This window comes from Saccostrea echinata, unplaced genomic scaffold, assembly GCF_033153115.1.
Source record: "Saccostrea echinata isolate AGI-Se365-2 ecotype Australia unplaced genomic scaffold, CSIRO_AGI_Sech_v1 ptg000030l, whole genome shotgun sequence".
Taxonomy (NCBI): domain Eukaryota; kingdom Metazoa; phylum Mollusca; class Bivalvia; order Ostreida; family Ostreidae; genus Saccostrea; species Saccostrea echinata.
In genome coordinates, this window is record NW_026889779.1 from 9849481 (window position 1) to 9872902 (window position 23422).

General features: G+C 33.5%; 2 protein-coding genes across 2 annotated transcripts; one reads left to right on the forward strand and one right to left on the reverse strand.

The window, feature by feature from the left end:
• The first annotated feature begins 677 nt into the window (after positions 1-677).
• On the forward strand, positions 678-19917 carry LOC133197247 (histone-lysine N-methyltransferase EZH2-like). Its single transcript, XM_061333183.1, has 18 exons — positions 678-886; positions 1122-1250; positions 1490-1603; positions 1771-1975; positions 2837-2957; positions 3356-3516; positions 3732-3823; positions 9752-9815; positions 10410-10448; positions 13376-13521; positions 14230-14327; positions 14725-14894; positions 15550-15663; positions 15772-15833; positions 15924-16019; positions 18818-18899; positions 19032-19197; positions 19587-19917. The coding sequence occupies exons 1-18, from the start codon at positions 686-688 to the stop codon at positions 19645-19647; spliced, it is 2121 nt and encodes a 706-aa protein (XP_061189167.1). The 5' UTR covers positions 678-685; the 3' UTR covers positions 19648-19917.
• On the reverse strand, positions 19918-23332 carry LOC133197246 (uncharacterized). Its single transcript, XM_061333182.1, has 3 exons — positions 23194-23332; positions 22996-23081; positions 19918-20359 (listed from the first exon to the last, which is right to left on the reverse strand). The coding sequence occupies exons 1-3, from the start codon at positions 23287-23289 to the stop codon at positions 20206-20208; spliced, it is 336 nt and encodes a 111-aa protein (XP_061189166.1). The 5' UTR covers positions 23290-23332; the 3' UTR covers positions 19918-20205.
• Between the last annotated feature and the right edge of the window lie 90 nt (positions 23333-23422).

A 23422-nucleotide genomic window follows, 5' to 3' on the forward strand; every position in this document is an offset into this window, starting at 1 on the left:
GATTTGCCACATTGCAACTATATAGGATGTATTCTAACTGTGGTGAGGGCTTGTTCAGAGACACAGATAGATTATTCTAACTATAAACAGTATGAATGGTATCATTTAAGCGGGTCTGAAGGACATATCATCTTTATGACTAATTATACTCTCTACCTTCTTGCAAGAAATAGAGTATTCAGAGCATTATAATAAAGCAGACAATGACATGAAAGAAAATCACAAAACAAGTAAATTAAAAACTGACCTAGACCATTTTTCATCCTTTCTTCTTGTCTCTGCACAGTCTGCTGATATGTTTTTTTAAAAATCAAAATCAAACTCTTTAAATTACTATTGTCATGCTGAGTAGGAAAGTACCTTCTAATATACTGAATATGCATTTGGCATTTGATACGGAAATTTGGGAAAAAATCTATGAAAAATGTTTTATAGCAATATGCCTACTAAAAATAGCTCTGTTCCAGGATATTGATATACAGTAAAACTTGTCTAATTCGGACACCAATGGTTCCAAAAAAATTGACTGGATTAGACAACATTCTGGATTAGACAACATTTAAAACATAGAGTTTACTGCAAGGGACTTAAGGTTTACACCGTACATTTGTATTAGGCAAGATTTTGACTTACACAATATGCGGATTAGACAAGTTTCACTGTATTTTTACTGACAGATTATTAGATGGACGGTGAAGATTGTAAGTCTGCCCTGCTACACCTGACTCAGGCTAGTGATGATGTAGAGATGCAGAGCTCTACAAAAGAGGAAGGAGCAGTCAGTGAAACGGGCGGAAAATATTCCATTGATTGGAAAAGACGAGTCAAATCGGAGTTCCTGAGGATTAAACATCTGAAGAAATACAAAAAGACAGATGAATTAAAGGTATTAAGGAAGATTAATATCAAACATTATAATCATAATAATAGTCGAGAGAAAAATGAAAAGAAATCTAGAAATAAATTTTAATTCCTTTTCACGTAAATGTGTATTGGAATTTTAGTAATTTTTAAGCTGAATAGTCTGTTTTACATTATCAGCTTAACCATACAGTCAGCAAACCAAATACTCTTATGCTGTTGTTCAGAGGATTTTCATGGAATTTTTTTTCCTTTTTTAGGCAGCGTTTGCAGCAAACAGAGCTACCATAAATGAAGAACTTACAGATCTGAAAGAATTCATAGAATCACAGCCCTCTTACACTCTGCCTCCTCCAGAAACTCTGAGTCACATTCCAATCACTAAAAAGGTGGATCAGATAACATAATAATGAATGAATTTTGTATCAAAATAACAGAATTTTCTTTAAAAAGAAAACGGTATGCAAATGAATAATTTTGCTCAAAATGGCATCATTATCATATGTACATGCTCTTGATTTATATTTTCGAATGATAGAAATTGCAGTTAATGATATATTTCCTGCAAACTATTTTTATTAATGTCACTACATTTTCCAGTTAATGCATTAGCTTCATCATATTGTAGTGTGATGTGAAAAGTAATCTGATGCCAGTCCAGACAACATTACTTAGAGTGATGAACAGCCTACAGTCTATTCCTACCATGTACTGCTGGGCAGGACTTCAGCAAAATTTCATGGCATGTTAAATCTTGCTACAATGTACCTGTATTCTATATTCCAAGTTCCAAACAAAATTACACAAAAAAAATATCATTTAGAAAACTTCTCATTTGCCATAGATGAATCAAACCTTGTAAATTATATCTCGAGTGTGGTTTTAAATTGATTTTATGTTGATATTCAGGTGGAAGATGAAACTGTTTTGCACAATATTCCCTACATGGGTGATGATGTACTGGACAAGGACGTCACATTCATTGAAGAACTACTGAAGAACTATGATGGCAAGGTCCATGGGGAGAAGCACTGCAATGTTATGGATAATGATACTTTTGTAGAACTTGTCAATTCTCTCTGGCTCAACTACCCTGATCCTGATGTTGATGAAGGTAAAATATCTATCCTCCACACACCAGTAGCAATTATACATTGTATATACATGTACATCAAAATAGGAATAGTTATTAGGGCCTGGCTATGTGGGTAATCAATAGTGATCAGTCAGTCTATTCATCTATCATCTGTCCAATATATTCTCCAGGATATATTTATTTCCCCCTTACCCTCAGAATGCCTTTGGGTTGAAGGATGTGCAGGACCTTGATCCAAAAATGTTGGTAGAAGATGAGGGTGTAAGCAGATTTCTGTGTAAAATGCTTGTCCAGACCATATTTAAACCCCCCCCCCCCTTGGTCTGACTTATACTTCACTTAAAGTCTTCCTTTGGGTAAAAGGAGTACTTAATTTCTGCTTTTATATAAGTTTGGCCTACAGAATACCTTGGATCAATGATGTTCAGTGTTTGAACTAGGTCAAACGTGAAGGTCAAAGCAGATTTTGTATAAACTTTGTGGTGTGATGATTATTTTTAGTTACATAATTCTGATAGTCATTTACTCGATAAAATCCAAATCAAGTTTGGACAAAGATTTCTTACACGTTTAAGAAAAAATGACCCATAGCAATTCTCCTTACTAAGATAAAAACATAATTGAGTGTAAAAAGTTCTGTTCAGCAACAGTTTTCACAAGTCTTCTTAGCCCTTATTTTTCTTACATTTACCAAAAGAAGGGACCCTTTAATATGGTCGATATCACAATGATTCCTAGTTGGTTAACGCATTTAAAAATCTGTATTTTAATATAGAAATACATGTAATACAATTGTAACAGTGTTTGAGAAATGAAGAATTAGAAATGAAATATATCTTTTTTTCAGTTGTACAAGTTTTTTTAATGTTTATTTTTTAGAGGAGAGTATGGAGCATTGTAATCAGGATGTACAAAAGTCTGAGTTTCCAAGTGATTCTATTTTTGAGGCCATATCTGCAGAATTCCCAGAGAAAGGAAGTGCAGAACACCTCAGAGAAAAGTATATATATACACATATATATACATGTATATATAGATTGAAATTATTTAAAATTGTATATGTTAATGACTAAAACTGATAAACACAGTCAAACCTCCATATCTTGAACTCGATGGAACCAAGAAAAAAACTGAAATATCCAAGGATTAAAGATATCGAGGGTAAAATACTTAAATAATAAGTAATTGGGGACTTCCAAATCACTTCGACATATCCATGGTATTCAAGATATTAGTGTTTGAGATACCAAAGTTTGACTGTACATGTAAACTTTAAAAATATCATCAAAATTATGAAAATAATTTGTGCAAATATGTATTCTATTTACATGAAATAGTTAAATATTTTGATGTCATTGCATGATTTCTGGCATTTTAAATTCATTTTCTTTACTTCAGGTACAAAGATTTGATTGAAGTAAAGGACAGCAATCTTCCCCCTGAATGTACCCCAAACATAGATGGAGTAAATGCCCAGTCTGTACCCCGTGACCAAACCATGCACTCATTTCACACACTTTTCTGTAGACGCTGCTTCAAATATGATTGTTTCTTACATCGTATGTAGTCTATTCCATTGTAATTTCTTTCTTCGTAAATATCTGGCTACAAGGTTGTATCTTGTATTGTACATGTAAGTATCCTACAACCACAGTGTTTTAGATATGTTGAATTGAATGAAGTATTTAATTCATTACATTGTACACTTTGTGCTTGTAACCATATGATACCATATGGTAACGTCGTTATTTCATCGATGATTTGTGATTTTCAGCATATCATCCCACTCCAAGTATGCTGACAAGAAAAATGCCTGAGACCAAACAAGAAACAGAGCCATGCAGCCCAAACTGCTATCTGCATGTGGTAATTATGAAATGCTTTATGACGTTTAAAAAGGTGGATAAGAGAAAAGGAAATTCATAGATGTTTGAAAACCTTCATTCTGTTTATAGATATATTATTGCGTTGGGTACTGGTGAAAAGATAATTGGGTCCCCCCAAGAATATGGGGGTCTGTCAACAATTTTTTTCTGTTTTTCCTCAAAACTTTTCTAATGATTATTCTGTGAAATTCAGATTTGGTATTTATTTATTTATTTATTAAGACTGTGTTGATACCAAGTTTGATTCTATATTTTATCTGGTTTGGAATGGGGTTTAGGGGTAAATGCCATTCTTTATGCAAGAATAAATTGGTAAGAGAGAGAAATTTTTCCTACTGTAAACTTCTGAAAGCTGCAGTGAATCATCAAGAATTAATTATATTGCCTACTGCAGAAGGTCCAGATCCTAATCTTTACCTGTCACATTAAGATTAATTACCGTATATACTCGCCTATAAGTCGGTCCGCCTATAAGTCGGTTGTATTTTTTAAGCTTGAATTAGAGGGATTGACCCACTAAAATACCAGTCTTTTTATAACTCGCGTATAAGTCGGATAATGAGTTTTGGACCAAAATTTAACTCCCAAAAAACCGACTTATAGGCGAGTATATACGGTAATGCATATCTCTGCTTATGAGTTTTTGTTTGAAAATTAGGTCAAGTATGGGTGATTTTTACTGCTGTCTTTGAAACAATTCAAGGATACTGTTAATTTATTGCAGGCAGTTGGATAAAAATATCACTGTTATTTAGGAAATATGTTTAAATTTCATTACACTATTGGTTGTTTCACTCTTCATCATATCTTTTAATTTACATTTTCTTTATAATGTTATCACTTTCTTATCCATTTCACCCTTGAGTTCCTTGGGGTTAATGATAATGCCTACTGCAGAAGACCCAGAGCATTATCTTTATCTGTCACATTAAAATTATGAATGAACACCTCTCTCTGCAAGTGATTTTTGGTGTTGATGAAAGCTAGCATTTAATAATTAATGCATTCTTCATTCTGGTTCAAATACACAATAAATCAAAACTATTTTTTATGCCCCCGTATCGAAGATTTGGGGATATATAGTTTTTGTCCTGTCCGTCTGTCTGTTTGTCCGCAAAAACTTTAACATTGCCCATAACTTTTGATTGGTTTGAGCTATGGCTTTCATATTTCACATGTGTATTCCTTGTGACAAGACCTTTCTTTGGGTACCACCATATTTGACCTTTTGACCTTGACCTTGGAGTTGGACCCAGTTTTGCAAAAGTTTACCAAACTTTAACATTGACCATAACTTTTTAACAGTTGATGCTAGAGCTTTCATACTTCACATATGTAATCTTTGTGACAAGACTTTCCTTTAGATACAAACAACTTTGACCCTTTGACCTTGGAGTTTGACCCAGTTTTGCAAAAACTTTAACCTTGGCCATAACTTTTGAACAGTTGGTGCTAGGGCTTTCATACTTCACATATGTAATCCTTGTGACAAGACCTTCCTTTTGTTACCAATTACTTTGACCCTTTGACCTTGACCTTGGAGTTTGACCTACTTTTGAAAAACGTTAACCTTGGCCATAACTTTTGAATGGTTGGTGCTAAGGCTTTCATATTTCACATATGTAATCCTTGTGACAAGACCTTTATCTGGATACAAACAAATTTGACCCTTTGACCTTGGAGTTTGACCCAGTTTTGCAAAAACTTTAATATTGGCCATAATGGTTGGTGCTAGGGCTTTCATACTTCATATATGTAATCCTTGTGACAAGATATTCCTCTTTGTACCAATTGCTTTGACTCTTTGACCTTGGAGTTTGACCTACTTTTGGAAAACTTTAACCTTGGCCATAACTTTTGAATGGTTGGTGCAAGGGCTTTCATACTTCACATATGTAGTTTTTTGTGACCTTCATTTGGATACCAACAACTTTGACCCTTTGACCTTGACCTTGGAGTTTGACCTACTTTTGAAAAACTTTAACATTGGCCATATTTTTGGAACAGTTGGTGCTACAGCTTTCATACTTCACATATGTAATCCTTGTGACAAGACCTTCCTTTGAATACCAACAACTTTGACCTTGGAGTTTGACCTACTTTTGAAAAAACACCTACCTTGGCCATAACTTTTGAACGATTTGTGCTACGGCTTTCATATTTCACATGTGTATTTCTTGTGAGAAGGCCTTTCCTTGGGCACCATTAATTTTGACTATTTGACCTTGACCTTCGTGTTTGACTTACTTTTGAAAAACTTTAACCTTTTCCATATCTATTCAATGGTTGCTGCTAGGGCTTTCATACTTCACAGGTATATTTCTCAAGACGAGACCTTACTTTGGGTAGCAAGATATTTGATTTGCATTTGAGAAAGTTTAACCTTTGCTATAAGTTGCAATACGGGGGCATCAGTGTTTTACAAACACATCTTGTTTTTTTTATTATTCCCTTATAGAAATATATCATTAGTTGGATAATAAAAATATTCTGATATAAAGGAAATATTTTTACTCTTTAAATTCAATACTGTGCTCATTTCAGTTCTTCATCATATATGTTAATTTTCCATTTTATTTCTTTCTTAATCAAGTTAATATTCTCCCATTCACATGCACATCCCTTAGCATGACCCTTGCTGACTGATCATTTTCCTAGTTATCATATTCTGACAATAAACATGGGAAAAGCATGGTTTATTTAACATGGTACCACAATATAAAGTTATCAGTTAAATGCTGCAGTAGAGATAGTCATCATAATCAAAATGTTCAGTCCAATCCATCAATAGGGATAGTGGTCAGGGCATAACTGACCCTTTTTGGTACAGGGTCCTGTACCCTTTGGGAATTTCAAATCGAAAAAGAGACAAATTTTGGAAATCTGGATCTGGGTGCAAGGGTTATTAAGCCCTGGTGGTCATTAAGGGATCGATATTAACGATTGTCCAATTGCCCGGGACAAGTAAATTCTTGCTTCGGGCAAGTGAAACTGTTGACTTACTTGTCCGATTGGACAAGTGAGTTTTTCTCATAGAGATGTAAATATTTATTTAGTTTACATTAATTTATAAATCAAATAATAACACTTGATTTCCGCCAGATACCTGACTAACATTGATTTGCATTCGGAATTTCTTAGTAGTATTTTTTACATTATACCTTCCATTCAAAAATCGGGATTCATTTTTAGCTCACCTCGACGAAGTCGAGATGAGCTTATGCTATACCCCCGGCGTCGGCGTTAGCGTCGGCGTCCCGGTTAAAGTTTTAGGAGCAAGTCCATTCCCAAGTAACTATAAGCCCTACCTGGACCAAACTTGCATGGATGATGCATCTAGGGATGGACACTACCACACTTGCTTCGGATGCTGGATCTTACCTAGATTTTCCAGATGAGTGAAGAGGTTAAAGTTTTTGGAGCAGGTCCATTCCCAAGTAACTATAAGCCCTACCTGGACCAAACTTGCATGGATGATGCATTTAGGGATGGACACTACCCCACTTGCTTCAGATGCTGGATCTGACCTAGATTTTCCAGATGAGTGACCAGGTTAAAGTTTTTGGAGCAGGTCCATTCCCAAGTAACTATAAGCCCTACCTGGACCAAACTTGCATGGATGATGCATTTAGGGATGGACACTACCCCACTTGCTTCAGATGCTGGATCTGACCTAGATTTTCCAGATGAGTGACCAGGTTAAAGTTTTTGGAGCAGGTCCATTCCCAAGTAACTATAAGCCCTACCTGGACCAAACTTGCATGGATGATGCATTTAGGGATGGACACTACCCCACTTGCTTCGGATGCTGGATCTGACCTAGATTTTCCAGATGAGTGAAGAGGTTAAAGTTTTTGGAGCAGGTCCATTCCCAAGTAACTATATGCCCTACCTGGACCAAACTTGCATGGATGATGCATCTAGGGATGGACACTACCCCACTTGCTTCAGATGCTGGATCTGACCTAGATTTTCCAGATGAGTGACCAGGTTAAAGTTTTTGGAGCAGGTCCATTCCCAAGTAACTATAAGCCTTACCTGAACCAAACTTGCATGGATGATGCATCTAGGGATGGACACTACCACACTTGCTTCGGATGCTGGATCTGACCTAGATTTTCCAGATGAGTGACCAGGGTAAAGTTTTGGAGCAGGTCCATTCCCAAGTAACTATAAGCCCTACCTGGACCAAACTTGCATGGATGATGCATCTAGGGATGGACACTACCACACTTGCTTCGGATGCTGGATCTGACCTAGATTTTCCAGATGAGTGACCAGGTTAAAGTTTTTGGAGCAGGTCTATTCCCAAGTAACTATATGCCCTACCTGGACCAAACTTGCATGGATGATGCATCCAGGGATGGACACTACCACACTTGCTTCGGATGCTGAATCTAACCTAGATTTTCCAGATGAGTGAATTTTAGCCATATTTCAATCAAATTAGCATGGATGATGTATCTTAGGATGGACACTTTCAGACTTGTTTTGGATTCTGAATCTCACCTACATTTTCCAGATGAGTGACCAGGGTAATGTTTTTGGAGTAGCTATAGAATATTATGGCATGTTATGATTAAACTTGCATGGATGGTGCATCTAAGGATGAAAATTTCCAGACTTGCTTTGGATGTTGGAACTGACCAAGATTTTCTTTATTGGTAAACAGGTTAAAAGTTTTTTGAGCAGGTCTCTGTGCAGATTACTTTCCAAGTAACTATAAGTCCTTCTTAAACCAAACTTGTATGGATATTGATCTTGGGATGAACACTAACTAGAAAAAATATGATGTAAGATTTGCCTTACTTATAGATAACCTTCGTTGAGGTGAGCTTCGTAATCTTTGATTACCTATGTTTCTTTTTTCTTTCTGGTAAATACGCTCTACATATAACAACTTTGTTAAATTCTTATTAGAAAATTAGATTAGTTACACGATGTATCCCAATTAAGATATGAATGTCTTTCTTTACCATTTCTTCACAGTCATCTCTGAAATTCACAAAAGGATCCTAGCGAAAATAAATTTTTAACATATGAATTTTTAAAAAAGGAAATGGAGGGTTATTACTGCATGGCAGTGTGTGTTAACAGGTTAAATTGACAAGGACAGTGATACACATTTAAGTACAAATGCAGCAATGACAGTAGTGTGTTTGGTCAATTTTTTTTCTTATGAAAATATTTACTGTAATAAATAATATTCTTCATTTCTAATATTGGGCAATCAGATTTTGCATTCAAACAAGTTAAAGTTTGAGATCACTTAAGTGAATCTGAAATTTTATGTCTATCCCTGTCATTATTAAAAAATGTTCAGTTCAATCCAGCAATAGGAATACATGTAGTGATCATTATTAAAGTGTTCAGTTACGTCTGCTAAAAGGGATAGTATACAATTATCCACTGGCTGTGAGTGGGATAGCTCTTTTATCAAAAGAGATAGTGGTCATTATAAAATGTCCAGTTAAATCTGGCAAAAGAGATAGTGGTCATTATAAAATGTCCAGTTAAATCTGGCAAAAGAGATAGTGGTCATTATAAAATGTTCAGTTAAATCTGGCAAAAGGAATAGTGGTCATTATAAAATGTCCAGTTAAATCTGGCAAAAGGAATAGTGGTCATTATAAAATGTCCAGTTAAATCTGGCAAAAGAGATAGTGGTCATTATAAAATGTTCAGTTAAATCTGGCAAAAGGAATAGTGGTCATTATAAAATGTCCAGTTAAATCTGGCAAAAGGAATAGTGGTCATTATAAAATGTCCAGTTAAATCTGGCAAAAGAGATAGTGGTCATTATAAAATTTCCAGTTAAATAGAACATTAGGGATCATAAGAATTGTATATATTCTGTGTAAATGTATAAGTCTTAGTCTTTTTTTTTCTTTTTTTTTTTTGCCTGTAGGTTGGATTACCCGATGAAAAAGGAGAAAATGGTGAAGTGAAGAAGGAGGAGAAAATGGATACCAGTATGTATCTCCTGAGATTTAATTTTTGTCTGATTGATTAGAAAAATAATACTTTCACATTGAATTGAAAGTCACTCTGGGAAATAGGTACATATGCCACTTTGTAATATAACATTTGATTGTTTCATTGTAAAAACAGCTTCTAGAAACCATTTACTGGTGAATAGATGTACACTGTAGCTGCAAATAAACCAAAATTTCTACTGTTATTACTTTGGTTTTGTCTTTAGCATTTAGAAGTGTGTATACACTGTCAGTTAAATACTCAAGGGCAAAATAATGATTCTCCTGATAAAATTGAAACTTACATGTAAATCAAAATTACTGTTACTGTCAGGTTGTTATGGGTTTGCTTGATGATTAAAGAAAAATCTGTTATTATTACTTGCAACAATACACAGGGAATTTGATTAAACCTTAAAACTGTGGAAAGTATAGGTATAAAATTTTAATCAGTACACTATTTTAGGATTTTTTTTTGGACACATTTGTTAATTAAAAAGTTGAACTTTTTAAAAAAAAAAATTATTTTTTTAAATTTTTACACCATTTCATTGTTGTAAGTAGTTGCAGCTCTTGCTTGTCTTATTTCAGGTAAAAAATGTAAAACTAGATTGCAAAATAAACGCAAAAGTAAGTACAGTACAAAAGTATAGGTTATATTTTTTCATTCATCAAATTTTTTTTTTCAAGGAAAAAAAGAAACTCATTGTAGACAAATCATACAATAGCTCAAAATTCATCATGCATGACGTGAAAAACAATTTTGCTTATATGTTTTAGTTTCATTTGCTTCCATTTAATCATTATTATTTTTCTTTATCTAAAATATACATCTACAATATACCTCGAATGGATTGATTTGGTGTGAGCTTATGCATGAATTTTCACGTACATCTTGATTCTTAAACAGCCTAGAATTATTTTACATCAGATACTCTCAGAATCGTGATACAATCTTAGTTAGTTTTTTTTTTTTTTTTTTTGTCATAAGAAAAAAAAAATGTCCTCGTATTCAGAAACATTTTATTGTCTTTGCATGGTTTAGTCACCTTTATAAGAGAAAAGTGCATCATGCCTAGTTCTTCAATATTCGCATAATATATTCTGTTTTCTGCTGTGTAAGTCAAAAATAGAAAGAATATTCAAATATCTTTATATGTTGCAGTATTACATGTACTAGGTATTGTGTTGCATATTTTTTCAACCTACATAAAAGAAAAGAAATGCTTTTTAGAATTAGAAAAATGTATCAAATGTAGGAAAAGTTGACTGGAAATAATTCTGCTATTTCTTTTTCTTTTTAACATTGATGATATTTGTATTATAGCATAGTTTAATTTACCCAAAACAGACTTAACTTTTAAATATTCATTAATAGTAATAAAAAAAATTTCTCCTTTAAGTTATTGTGTAAGAGGGGCATTTGGACATGAAAATATTGTTAAACATAGTGTCCGAGAAAAAAAAATTCATTTGAACATTTGCATACATTTATGATTTAATATTTTTTTTATATTGATAAAAAAAATTCCCACTTTTTGTTAATAACCAAAAAAAAAAGAAAAAAAATCAAACATAAAAAAGCCTTAAAAACATGTTTAAAAAAATTAAACAAATTTCAAATTGTACAAGGTTAAAGTGAATCTTTATGGATAGCAAGATTTTTTACAATATCTCTACTTGAATATAACCTATTATTTTTCATTATTAATTTCACTTAGTGACATGATTTTATCATAAGCATCGGTTCTTTGTTCATGTTTTTATTATAAACATGTTTTAATGTACATTTATATGAAACATATTTTATCACAACATACTACAAAATGTTAACTTGATATTTGAATGCTGATTTCTGTTGAAACATTGTACATGTATGTAACAATAAGTTGAGCAAAATAGAGCTTCATCTATATATACACCATTTATTAACAATAAATGGGATGCCTTTTGCATTTTTGCATCATTTTGATGCTGTATTTTGTTTTAAGTTTTCCCTCTCCCTTTTGAAAGGAAAATTATATTCATAAAACAATTAACTTGCAGATGAAGGATAAATTGTAATTACATGTAGAAGAAAGTCATGGTTTCTGAGAGTATCTTAGTGTGAGGAATTGAATAGAAGCAAGCATCATATGAAACAATTGAAACATGATCTTCAATCTTTAATTTAGTGTTAGGAAAAAATGACATTAATATTTATAATTTAGAAAAGTCACTTGAAATATACTGTGCCAGCACTATTTTTTCTTATACTACTAATATTAAAATACACTTAAGGTGTGATAAGACTGTGGCATTTGATGCAATAAATCTGTCAAAGTCATAAAAAGAAAAATAATTTTCTTTCATGTAAGTCCTTATATGTGATTAAGACTTAGTAGATGTCATATCTATAGCACTGCCTCTCAATTCAATAAATGCTTTCCCTTCAAAATGTCTGCAAATTAAAAAAAAACGATTTCCATGGGTTGAAAGTGCAGATGCTTTCTGCTAATGCTGTGAAAATAAAATAAAAAAAACAAAACTTTTCCTTAATCATACTTGGGTTAGAGCTAAAATTCAATCTTTAATAGGATAGCCTATGATTGACACATTAAACAGTACCCTGTGTTGGGAAATTTTGCCCCATGTTATTTCTACCCAAGCAATTAAAGAAATAATTTTGCCACTATAAAACTGTGTACATTTTTTGGAATTGGTCCTCATATAAATTGCATGCTAAGGGTGAAAGCTTGAAAGACAAAAATAAAACTTGGGTAGAAGATTCCCATATACAATTTTCCATTATTTTGTTGTAATAATCTAATTTTTTACAATGGTTACCCGATTGAAAAAAAAGTGAATGATAGATCTGATGATTAATACATTTGAAAACTCTCTTGAGCTCTTTTTCAAATTGATAGTTATTTTAAAATGAAATCAGTATTGATTTTATCATATTTTGCAACGTAAGAAATTGGAGATTTGAAATGGAAATCTTATTTTTCATGCTATGTAATATTTTTTGGAATTTATATGAGTATTTGAAGTACATGTATAAGAATATTTGTAGATTTGTATTATAAAGTAGACAGAAGAATTTTCTCCTTGCAAAGTCATGTAACTGATATGTAGCAATTTATTTTTAATTCAATTAGCTACAGCAAGCCAAAGCTTGTTTAAGATCTAATGATCTTTGAAAAATTCAGCCTTTTTTTTTTTTAAATTCTAATATACATGTGTACTTACGTATTTTAAAAACTGCATAAAACAACTGTATTAATTTCAATTAACCTTAGTCATTTCCAATTGTATATCTTAATTTTTGCACTTTTATGAGAAAGAAAAATTTTTGGTCTATCAAATTTGTGAAAAATGTTTTGAGGGAAGGGAGAATAAAAACATATAACAACTCATGAATATTATGAATAGTACAAAACAAACTGTTCAATTATTATTATTTGGAAGTCCTGTACCCAATACTAAGGGAGGGTTTTAATTCAGTGTCACTTTAATACAGACATGTGCCAGTAAATTGGTTGAAGTGGATTTATTGTAGAAGAAAATTATTTCAGGATCCAGTGTGGACATTAAGCTGGAGAAACAGAAGACAGATAACTGGCTACCTGCCGAGGAATCCTTGTTCCGAGTCATTCAAGACATGCACAGAACAAATTATTGCGCCATCGCCAAACTGATTCGCACCAAGTCCTGTGTCCAGGTATGTTTTGACAACACTGCAGTTAGCCTATAAAGCTATAGATGCCTAAAAGTTCCCATTACATTTTATGTTCAATTACAGTCCAATCTCGAACTCGAATGGACATGGATTTAATATCAATTAAGGACAGATCATACAAACAAACTTTTATCAAAAGTTTTGAAAATAACAATTTAATTCATGTTTTTTATAAGTAAAATGAATAAGTTTAACTGCATACATTTTTGTTTTTCTTTCAAAGTTTCACAATAATCTGATTTAAAGTGACAAAAATTTGTATAGATTATTAAGGATGGTTACAGATAGGTGGAATTTTGGACATCACAGAAAGTTTACAATTTCTTAATATTTTAGAAATTTACTATTTGAATCATTTACAACCAAAATAGGTCAAAAAATATATGCCAATCCAGGCGTCCATTTTTTTTTTTTTTTTTGGTATCCTCTGTCCTCAAGATATCAAAGGATTTGAGATAATGAGGTTAAAAAATGTAAAGAAAAAGACAGACATATCCTTGATATTCAAAAATATTGGTATTCAAGATAATGAAGTTCAACTGTATATAAATTTCATTTTTTTTTTCAGAAATCAATATAACAACTATATGCATACTAAGTACTTGTTTTTATTATAAATCTGTACCTATTCCATTCAGATATTACAATGATGAAAATTATAATTTCTGTATGAAATGGTTTGTTTTGTAGGTTTATAACTTTGCCCTGAAAGAAGCTGCCCACATTCCAGACATCACAGAAGATAAAACACTGACTCCACCCAGAAAGAAGGCCAAGAAGAAACACAAGTAAGAAAAGACGTGTCTATTGGAACCTTAGTTTTGAATTCTTTGTCATATTTTGAGTAATTTATGCATTGAAACAGAAGTTTTTGTTTAACAGTAATTGTTTCCTCACCTATCTCCCTGCAAACTAAAAGAAAAAAAACCTAAAAGTCGAAAATTTATTCAGCTCTCTTTGATGTGTATGAAAGAATGGATTGGAACAAAATGAATTCATAAATTATTTTCCAACTTCTGAAGAGAAATGCACAAAGTGTCAGCAGCAGAAATTACTCTTTACATAGTATTCAATTATCAGAATGTGTTCTATTGAAGTTTTGATGGAATGTTTTGATTTAAATCTGGACATTGGATAATTTTAGTACATGAGTATTTAAAAAACTGATTGACTTTCTTGTTGTAGATTGTGGTCCATGCACTGTCGTAAGATTCAGCTTAAGAAGGACAATAACAGTAGTAAGATGGTCCATAACTACCAGCCATGTGACCACCCTGGGCTCCGGTGCGACGAGAACTGTCCGTGTATCATGTCACAGAACTTCTGTGAGAAATTCTGTCAGTGCAGCAGTGATTGTACGTGTTTAACACTTGAGATAGGTTATAATTTGTAATACCTTTGTTGAATTCTCAGGTTAATTCCTTTGTCTTTTACTTGTAATTTACAAGTGATCAGAAATATACATTCACAGTCAGTGATACTGAAATTCTTTTTTTAAGTTAAATTAATTCAAAATTCATGAAAAAAGTTTCTTGGTCATATTTCAATCTCTGTTATATAATTACTGTAGAAGCACAAATTTTCATGGGGATAAAATTTCATTGTCATCTAAAAAGATTTTGTTGGCATAAATTTTTCGTTGCTTCCAAAGTAACTCTATTCAGTATATAGTCATATTAAAATTTCAAGTATGATTTTATTTCATTGGTAATTGTTAACAAAATAAACAAAATTTAATCCACAACGACTATTTCTGCTTTTACAGTACTTAATTAATTGTATGTTTAGTATTCGACTTGTGTATCTGATGATGATTTTGGATATGGGCCTGACTGAAAGTGATTATGAAATATCTGCCTGAAGATACACTATAAACAAATTTTCTCTGTCAACAAATGGGAAGTTGAAGTTTGAGACGAATTCTTTCCGTCACCCAAATGAAGAAGAGGACTGTGTTTTCCAGTCAAATATCTGTGTTTGTCAATGTATTTACTGTTTCTGTTGTTGTAGGTGAGAACCGATTCCCAGGCTGTAGGTGTAAGGCTCAATGTAACACAAAACAATGTCCTTGCTTCCTGGCAGTTCGTGAATGTGACCCTGACCTCTGTCAGATGTGTGGGGCAGGTAGGTCAAAGTTCATATTGGACTTACACATGGATATGTTTATTAAGAATATTTCCAATTTCTATGCTGCTTCTGTTCATTCAAAGATAATGTGCTTCTTCAACACAGATCAGTTTAATACAGACAAAATTTCCTGCAAGAATGTCAGTGTTCAAAGAGGGTTAAAAAAGGTAGGAAAACATAGCATTATTCAGAGATAGTTTTATTTCTTATAGAACTAAAAGTGAAAGTGTTCAAAGTTATTTTGTTTTATTTAACAGCACCTCCTTTTAGCTCCCTCAGACATTGCAGGTTGGGGAATCTTTCTTAAAGTTCCAGCAGAGAAAAATGAGTTTATATCAGAGTATTGTGGAGAGGTAATTCTCTTTATTTCTTGTAAATTACTTATGATAATATTCAAATGAATTGTTCTTTTTTTTTTTTTTTTGGTACACTGTTTGGTTTTCTCTTAGTTTAGTTTTCTGTTTTTATCCCCTTGCAACAAAGTTGGAGGGAATATAGTAATGCACTTCTGTGTGTATGGGTGAGTGCTCTTTTGCAAGGGAGTGCTCTGTGTTGTGGTGCCCTTGTTTTTAGGTCACCTGAGTCACTCTATCTGTTTTTGTCCATCATCGTCCGTCGTGTGTTAACATTTGAACATTTTCAGCTTCTTCTCTGAAACCGCTCAACCAATTTCAACCAAATTTGGCATATAGCATCTTTGGGAGAAGGGGAACAAAAATTTTGAATTTCATGGTCCCTGCCCCCCTGGGGCTTGAGGGGTGGGGCTAAAACCACCAAAATTAATGCAATCTTAAAAAAACTTCTTTACTCCTGGACATCAAGCAGTCAAACTGTTGGCATAATTGTAATAAGCATTGAGCCCTCTACCATAATTGTGAAATTCATGGCCCCAGGGTCAGGCGTTCTGGTGCTAGGGCGGGGCTATATAGATCATATAGTTAAAGTGCATTATTTCTTTGAAAATCTTCTTCTCTGCTCCTGGGTATTAAATAAACTAAGTAAGTACATAGTTATGATGAGCAAGAGTGCCTCTTCCAAAATTGTGAAGTTCATGGCCCCAGGGTCAGGGGTTCTGGTGTTAGGGTGGGGTTCTATTGATTATATAGTGAAAATGCATTAATTCTTTGAAAATCTTCTTCTCTGCCCCTGGATATTAAATAAACTAAGTAAGTACATACATGTAGTTATGCTGAGCAAGAGTGTCTCTTCCAGAATTGTGAATTTCATGGCCCCAGGGTGAGGGGTTCTGGTGTTAGGGCAGGGCTCTATTGATTATATAGTGAAAATGCATTAATTCTTTGAAAATCTTCTTTTCTGCTCCTGGGTATTAAATAAACTAAATAAGTACATAGTTATGATGAGCAAGAGTGCCTTTTCCAAAACTGTGAATTTCATGGCCCCAGCGTCAGGGGTTCTGGTGTTAGGGCAGGGCTCTATTGATTATATAGGGAAAATACATTAATTCATAGAAAATCTTCTCTGCTCCTGGGTATTAAATAAACTATTCAAGAACATAGTTATGGTGAACATGGCTGCCTTTTCAGAAATTATGAATTTCATGGCCCCTGGGCCAGGGGTTCACGTGTTAGGGTGGGTCTCTATTGATTACATAGTAAAATTGCATAAATTCTTTGAAAATCTTCTTCTCTGCTCTTGGGTTTTAAATAAACTAACTTAGTGCATAGTTATGATGAGCATGGTTGCCTCTTCCAAAATTGTGAATTTCTTGGCCCCAGGGTCAGGGGTTCTGGTGTTAGGCTGGGGCTCTATTGATTATATAGGGAAAATGCATAAATTCTTTCAAATTTTTCTTCTCTGCTCCTGGGTATTTTTCAAACAAAGAAAGTGCATAGTTATGATAAGGAAGAATGCCTCTTCCGAATGTGTGAAATTCATGGCCCCAGGGTCAGGGGTTCTGGTAAAAGGGGGGGGCTCTATTGATTATATAGTGAAAATGCATAAATTCTTTCAAAATATTTTTTTCTACTACTGGTTATAAAGCAAAGAAAGAAGTGTATAGTTATGATGAGCAAGGGTGCTTATTCCAGAATTGTGAGCTTAATATGGCCAATGGGTCAGATGTTCTGGTGTAAGGATGGGGCTTTACTGTATAGGGGATTAATTTCATGGGTTGTAATTTTCACGTTTTTCTCTCCTCTGACACGATTGCGGTTTGTTGAATTCCTGGAATCGGTACATGTATATAATAAAGTTACCTCCCTTGTTTATATCCGTTTAATCCATAGCATAGCTAGAACGACTCAATCAGAATTATGTATTATGTATTCACTTCATGAATATGTACGTTTATATAAAATAGTTAGATTTAATAATTAATTAGTTATTAAAAGTCCTTGACTATAAACAGAGGCCTGCCCATCTCTACTTCACTAAGGAAGTGTTGAGGAGATGGAACAGTGATTTGAGGCTGGAAGCATAAGGTGAACAAATAAGAATAATAAAAATTCTTATCACCAATAACGATTTATCATAATAAGATTAATCAAATATATATAAATATACAAAATTAAAATATGCAAGGGTATTTTTACCAGAATTTTAAACACCTGGACCATTTAATCTTGTGTTTTGGTCCCGGCCAGTGCTCTATTAACTTATATTCTTCTGAGCAAAGTTATTCCCCTTTGCCATTCACCTTTGATAATAAATCACAGTAAATAATGTATTTGAATGCTTAACAGAATAAGAGAATTATGCAAGAATATTTATTGTATAATACAAAAAGTACTTTGAAATTCATAGATTTAATGATCAGGTAGACTTGGAAATAATAAATGAATAAAATTGAGACAAAAATAACATCTTTTTTAATTGTTCTTCAACAGTTCAAAGGCCAAGAGAGGCCAATGTGAGAAGTTATAAATATATGGGTTAAAAATAGACAGTTTGTTAATAGTTTGGTAATAGTGATAAATGGGGGACCGATAGATACTAAACCAATTATTTTGTTGATGCATATCATACTATTTTTCTTGCTTTTGGGAATCAAAGCTTCATTTATCAGTTTGTGGATCCTCTAAATTGTTGTATTGTACTCAGGTGACCATTTAGGCCCTTGGGCTTCTTGTTTTTTTTTTAGAAAACATTGTTTTATGTTGTAGATGAAATGCTTGTATTCTCTGTTTTGTAGATAATATCACAAGACGAGGCGGACAGAAGAGGAAAAGTATACGACAAATACATGTGCAGCTTTCTCTTTAATCTCAACAATGGTAAGAGAATATAAATCTGCAAATCTGATAGAAATTGTGTGTAAATTTGTATGCAATCACTTTTATTCTCCCATATTACATCCTATTTATTCAGCGAGTCTTTTATATGTAGTATTCATGTTTTAAACTCAGATTTTGTTGTGGATGCCACAAGAAAGGGTAACAAAATTCGCTTTGCCAATCATTCTGTGAACCCTAACTGTTATGCTAAAGTAATGATGGTGAATGGGGACCACAGGATTGGGATATTTGCCAAGCGACCTATACAGGCAGGGGAGGAGCTCTTCTTCGATTATCGGTAAGTACTGTACAGAATTTTTATGGGAAACAAAGTGTAGGAGAGATCAAATCTTGATGCATAATGGTTCTCTTTATTTTTACTTTTCCTTTTTCTGAAGTTGTGTTAGAAAGATTTTTATATAAGTTCCCTTCTTTTGATATGCTATGATATACTGTAAACCAGTTTATTTCGTATTTAAAAAAAAAATACGACTGTTGGGCTGTGTTTCACTCATGAATGTCAATCATTCTGAGGCCAAGTACAATTTGAATTGTTAGTCAAGAAGAAAGTTATTTAGGTATCAGCATGAGTCTCAACAGAAAGGAAGAAAAAAAAATTGTTAAATTAATGAGTGATAAACTTTCCAGTACTATTTTAATTCATGTAGAAATTATATTTCATTTCAGTTATGGACCAACTGAACAACTGAGATTTGTGGGAATTGAACGTGACACAGAAATGCTGTGATATGAAATAGAAGAAACAAGTAAAACTGAGACAAATGTAACTGGTGCTCAATAAGAACAAATTAACTTGGTTTTCTTGTTAATGTGCAATATTATGACTTTACTAAACTTCTTGAAGTGAAAGGTCAAGAATGGAAAAAGACAAACAAAGGGCTTGTATTTGTGTTTTAGTAGGGATCATGACAGGTTAAAAATGTAAACTGTTTTGTCGGTGAACATTGATTTTATAAACATTGTAAATATTAAAAATAAAATTTTCTTTAGACAAAAATATATGCTTACATTTTTTTTATTACATAACAATTTATGAAAGGCAATGAAATATGTACAGGAATACAAATGGCAAATAGTTTGCTGTACTGAATTGATATTGAAACATAAGAATATAAACTTAACCATTTGAACCCCACAACAAGCAGAACTATGCTTCTGAAGACTGTTTATCACATTACTTATGACGAATGGAGAGTAAGTCCATCACTTCTTTCAGTAAAATTGTAAACATCCATTATGAAATAAATGATTGATGTAATCATTAATTGAAGAAACCTGTTGGAATTCAAGAAGCCTGTTGGAATCCCATGTGCCTCATCTGCTCTGGTGTAAGAACTTCTGCTGCATGCTCAGCCTGCCATGCTGCAACCTTCTCCTTCCCTAATTCAGCATGTAGCTTAGCAAGCTTCTGTTCTGATTTATTTACTTCTAAGTTCATCCTATATAAAAATAATACAATTTCTCACTTTTATGGTTTAAATTTGCTATGGAAGAAAAACCATGACATCCCTTGGATGACAGAACATACTAGACATGGAGAAATGTGTTGTGAAGTCATTGATATCATCAAATTTAACTTTCTGAAAGAGTACTCCAAAACTCAATATGAGGAAGAATTTTTAATCTGCAAGATGTTCAGATTCTTGCAGAAGAATGTGGTCTTTTGTCATGACTATTATTACAAGTGAATGTAGAAATATGATGTCACTGAGCATTCATTAGAGGTTTGGTAATTGTAAGTTCTTGTGGACAGGACAACCCCCCCCCCCCCCCCCCCCCAAAAAAAAAATTCAACCCCAGAGCTTGGACTTTTTTTTTCACAAATTATCTTAATTAGGGCCCCTCTGCGGGCACCCTGTAGTGATCAGTCTGCCCATCCTTCCTTCCGTCTGTCTGTCCGTCCGTCTGTCCATCCCAGATCTCCTGTCTGGAGCATATCTTCTCTCTCCTTGGCTCAATCTGGTTCATACTTCACCCACAGAGTGCCTTTTGGTAAAGGGTGTGCAGTGACCTTGAACCATGTTTCTAGGTCTAAGGTTAAGGTCATAGCAAAATTATATGAAAAATCCTTGTTTGGATCATACCTTCTCTCCCTTTGGTCCAATGTGGCTCATTCTTCACTCACAGAGTGCCACTGGTCAATGGATGTGCAGTGACCTTGAACGAAATTTCTAGGTCAAGGGTCAAGGTCAAAAATAGGCTACCTTACATTTTCATGTTCATTGCTGAAAGCGGGACCCTTTGAGATGGCCACCATCTCAATATCTAGTTACACTTATTTATCATGTATACCATAAATTCCAAAATAATTATTCCACGCAAAAAATACCCCACTATACATTATAAAGAGAGAATGGAATTGTCCACACTTCACTAAACTTTATGCCTACATATATAAACATAATAAAATCTTAAATTGCATCATAGCGCACCGTGCAGGTTGATGCCAGGTTTATTTTTCAATATTAAACATACAAACAAAGCAGCATTGAAACGTCATTGCATTGCAAAGTGTACTTTAAAAAAATAATTGCAATAAAAGCATTCAAAAAAACTTAAGCCTCCTCTTCCATCCAGAAAAAAAACCATAGATGAAAAAGAATTTTTTTTTTAATTTTGAAAAATGCTATGGAAACCTGTGTACATGGTGTACCACATCAAAAATGCAGAGTAAGCAAAAATACTGTAATCTCAATGGCTTTAGCCTACATAACAACTGAACCTCAGTAACACGACACTAGAGTAATACTATTTACATGTTGTAAGGATAATTATTTTTCCCTATACTATGTAATGTAAAAAATTTTATTCACCACACTGACTGTCGTTGTGTTCAAGAATTAATTGTGGGATTCTTTTGAAATTCAGAATCAATCCGAAAGCATGATCGAAGATTCGTGGCATGGCGCCAAATGTGATGAGAGAAGAGAAAAATGTGATGGACCAGACCGGAATTCCAATCCCGGTCTGGTCCGTCACGCCCTTTCCGTTGCATTTTTTCCTCTCCCATTACATTTGGTACTGTGCCATGCCCTGGAAGTGACAGGTGACAAGTGAAAGACCTGCCAGGGAAGAGTTGGTGTCTTCAGGGGCTGAAGACCTTTAACTCTATTCCCCTTTGACCTTTCCATCCTTTACCCCTTAATGACGACTTTTGACGCCTAGTCTCAAACCCTTAATGACGACTTTTGACGCACGTGTATTTCATTGTTGATTTGACTTGAAATTACCGCTTGTTTACAAATTATCAGAGCACAGGTGGCCACCTGCAGGTTAACAATAGATGATTGCATCATACTACAGTTAGAAATCACGTGATTTACCTGTGTAAACAAACAAAAGAATCTTGGAAAGTCCCACCAAAATTCAAAATGGCAGACTGTTACATACGATGTTTTTAGAGCATATAACTCAGTCAATACGCAATATTTTCTCATCCAGTAAAGCATTACATGAAATTCAAGCTATAAGCTACCTATTTCTTGAAAGTTTTGAAAATTATAATGATCTATGTGTGTAATAAACATTAAAATAAGATACGAAAATGTTGTGAATTTCGGGACCGCACAGTGCCGATTTCGTTACCTGTTTCTAAGAATTTCAGAAGATACCTTCCATTTTACACATATTTATCAATGTGAAGGTGTAGAAAACAAATATTTTAATAGAATTTGATCATTCAAGTAAACAAAAACGTTCAGAAATCAAGTGTGTGTACTCCTGACTATCTCCTTTGTTTATTCAATGTATACAGATTAGCCCCATTTTTTTATTTAATGCAAGAAGACGTGTGAATTCAGGGTGTGAAAACTCCGTGAAACTTACGAAACAATGAGTTGAATTTTCGTATTTATATGGATTATTTTTCAGGTTAAAAGACATATACCATCTCAAAAAGGTTTGTTATGATTAATTTGGTAGTTATTTTTAGTGCAACTCCTTTTGTATTCTTCAAAATCATTTCGGAGTGGATCCACTCCGATTTGCTACATTGCAAGTATATGGGACGTATTCTAACTGTGGTGAGGGCTTGTCCCGAGACACAGTTAGATTATTCTAACTATAATCACCTGACCTTTTGCTTTCTGACATGGCTCGTGCAAAAAAGTCCATTGTCCTTTTATCATCAATTTCCTCAGTAGCATCCATCTTTCCTTCTTTCTGGAACAAATTGTTGCAAATTATTATCTTGTTCAGAGACGTGAGATGTGAATTGCTATAATTGAATGCTATTTTTTCAATTAAATACAGCTAGACCTCTATTATCACTAACTTTTTGTTTATTATAATGTTCGGTGACAAAATCTTCTAAGCTTTTTTCAGGATTGTCGCTTTCTTCCATTTCTTGTTCTTTTGGTTCGTCCGCCATTTGTAAACAATAATTTTAGTGAAGTAAAGCTAGCTGACTTAATTTTTTCGAATTTTTCATTTTCTGACTTTTAAATGTAGTTAAAAATCTAAAGTCATCTTAAATTAAGTGTATAATTTTTAGATCAAATTTT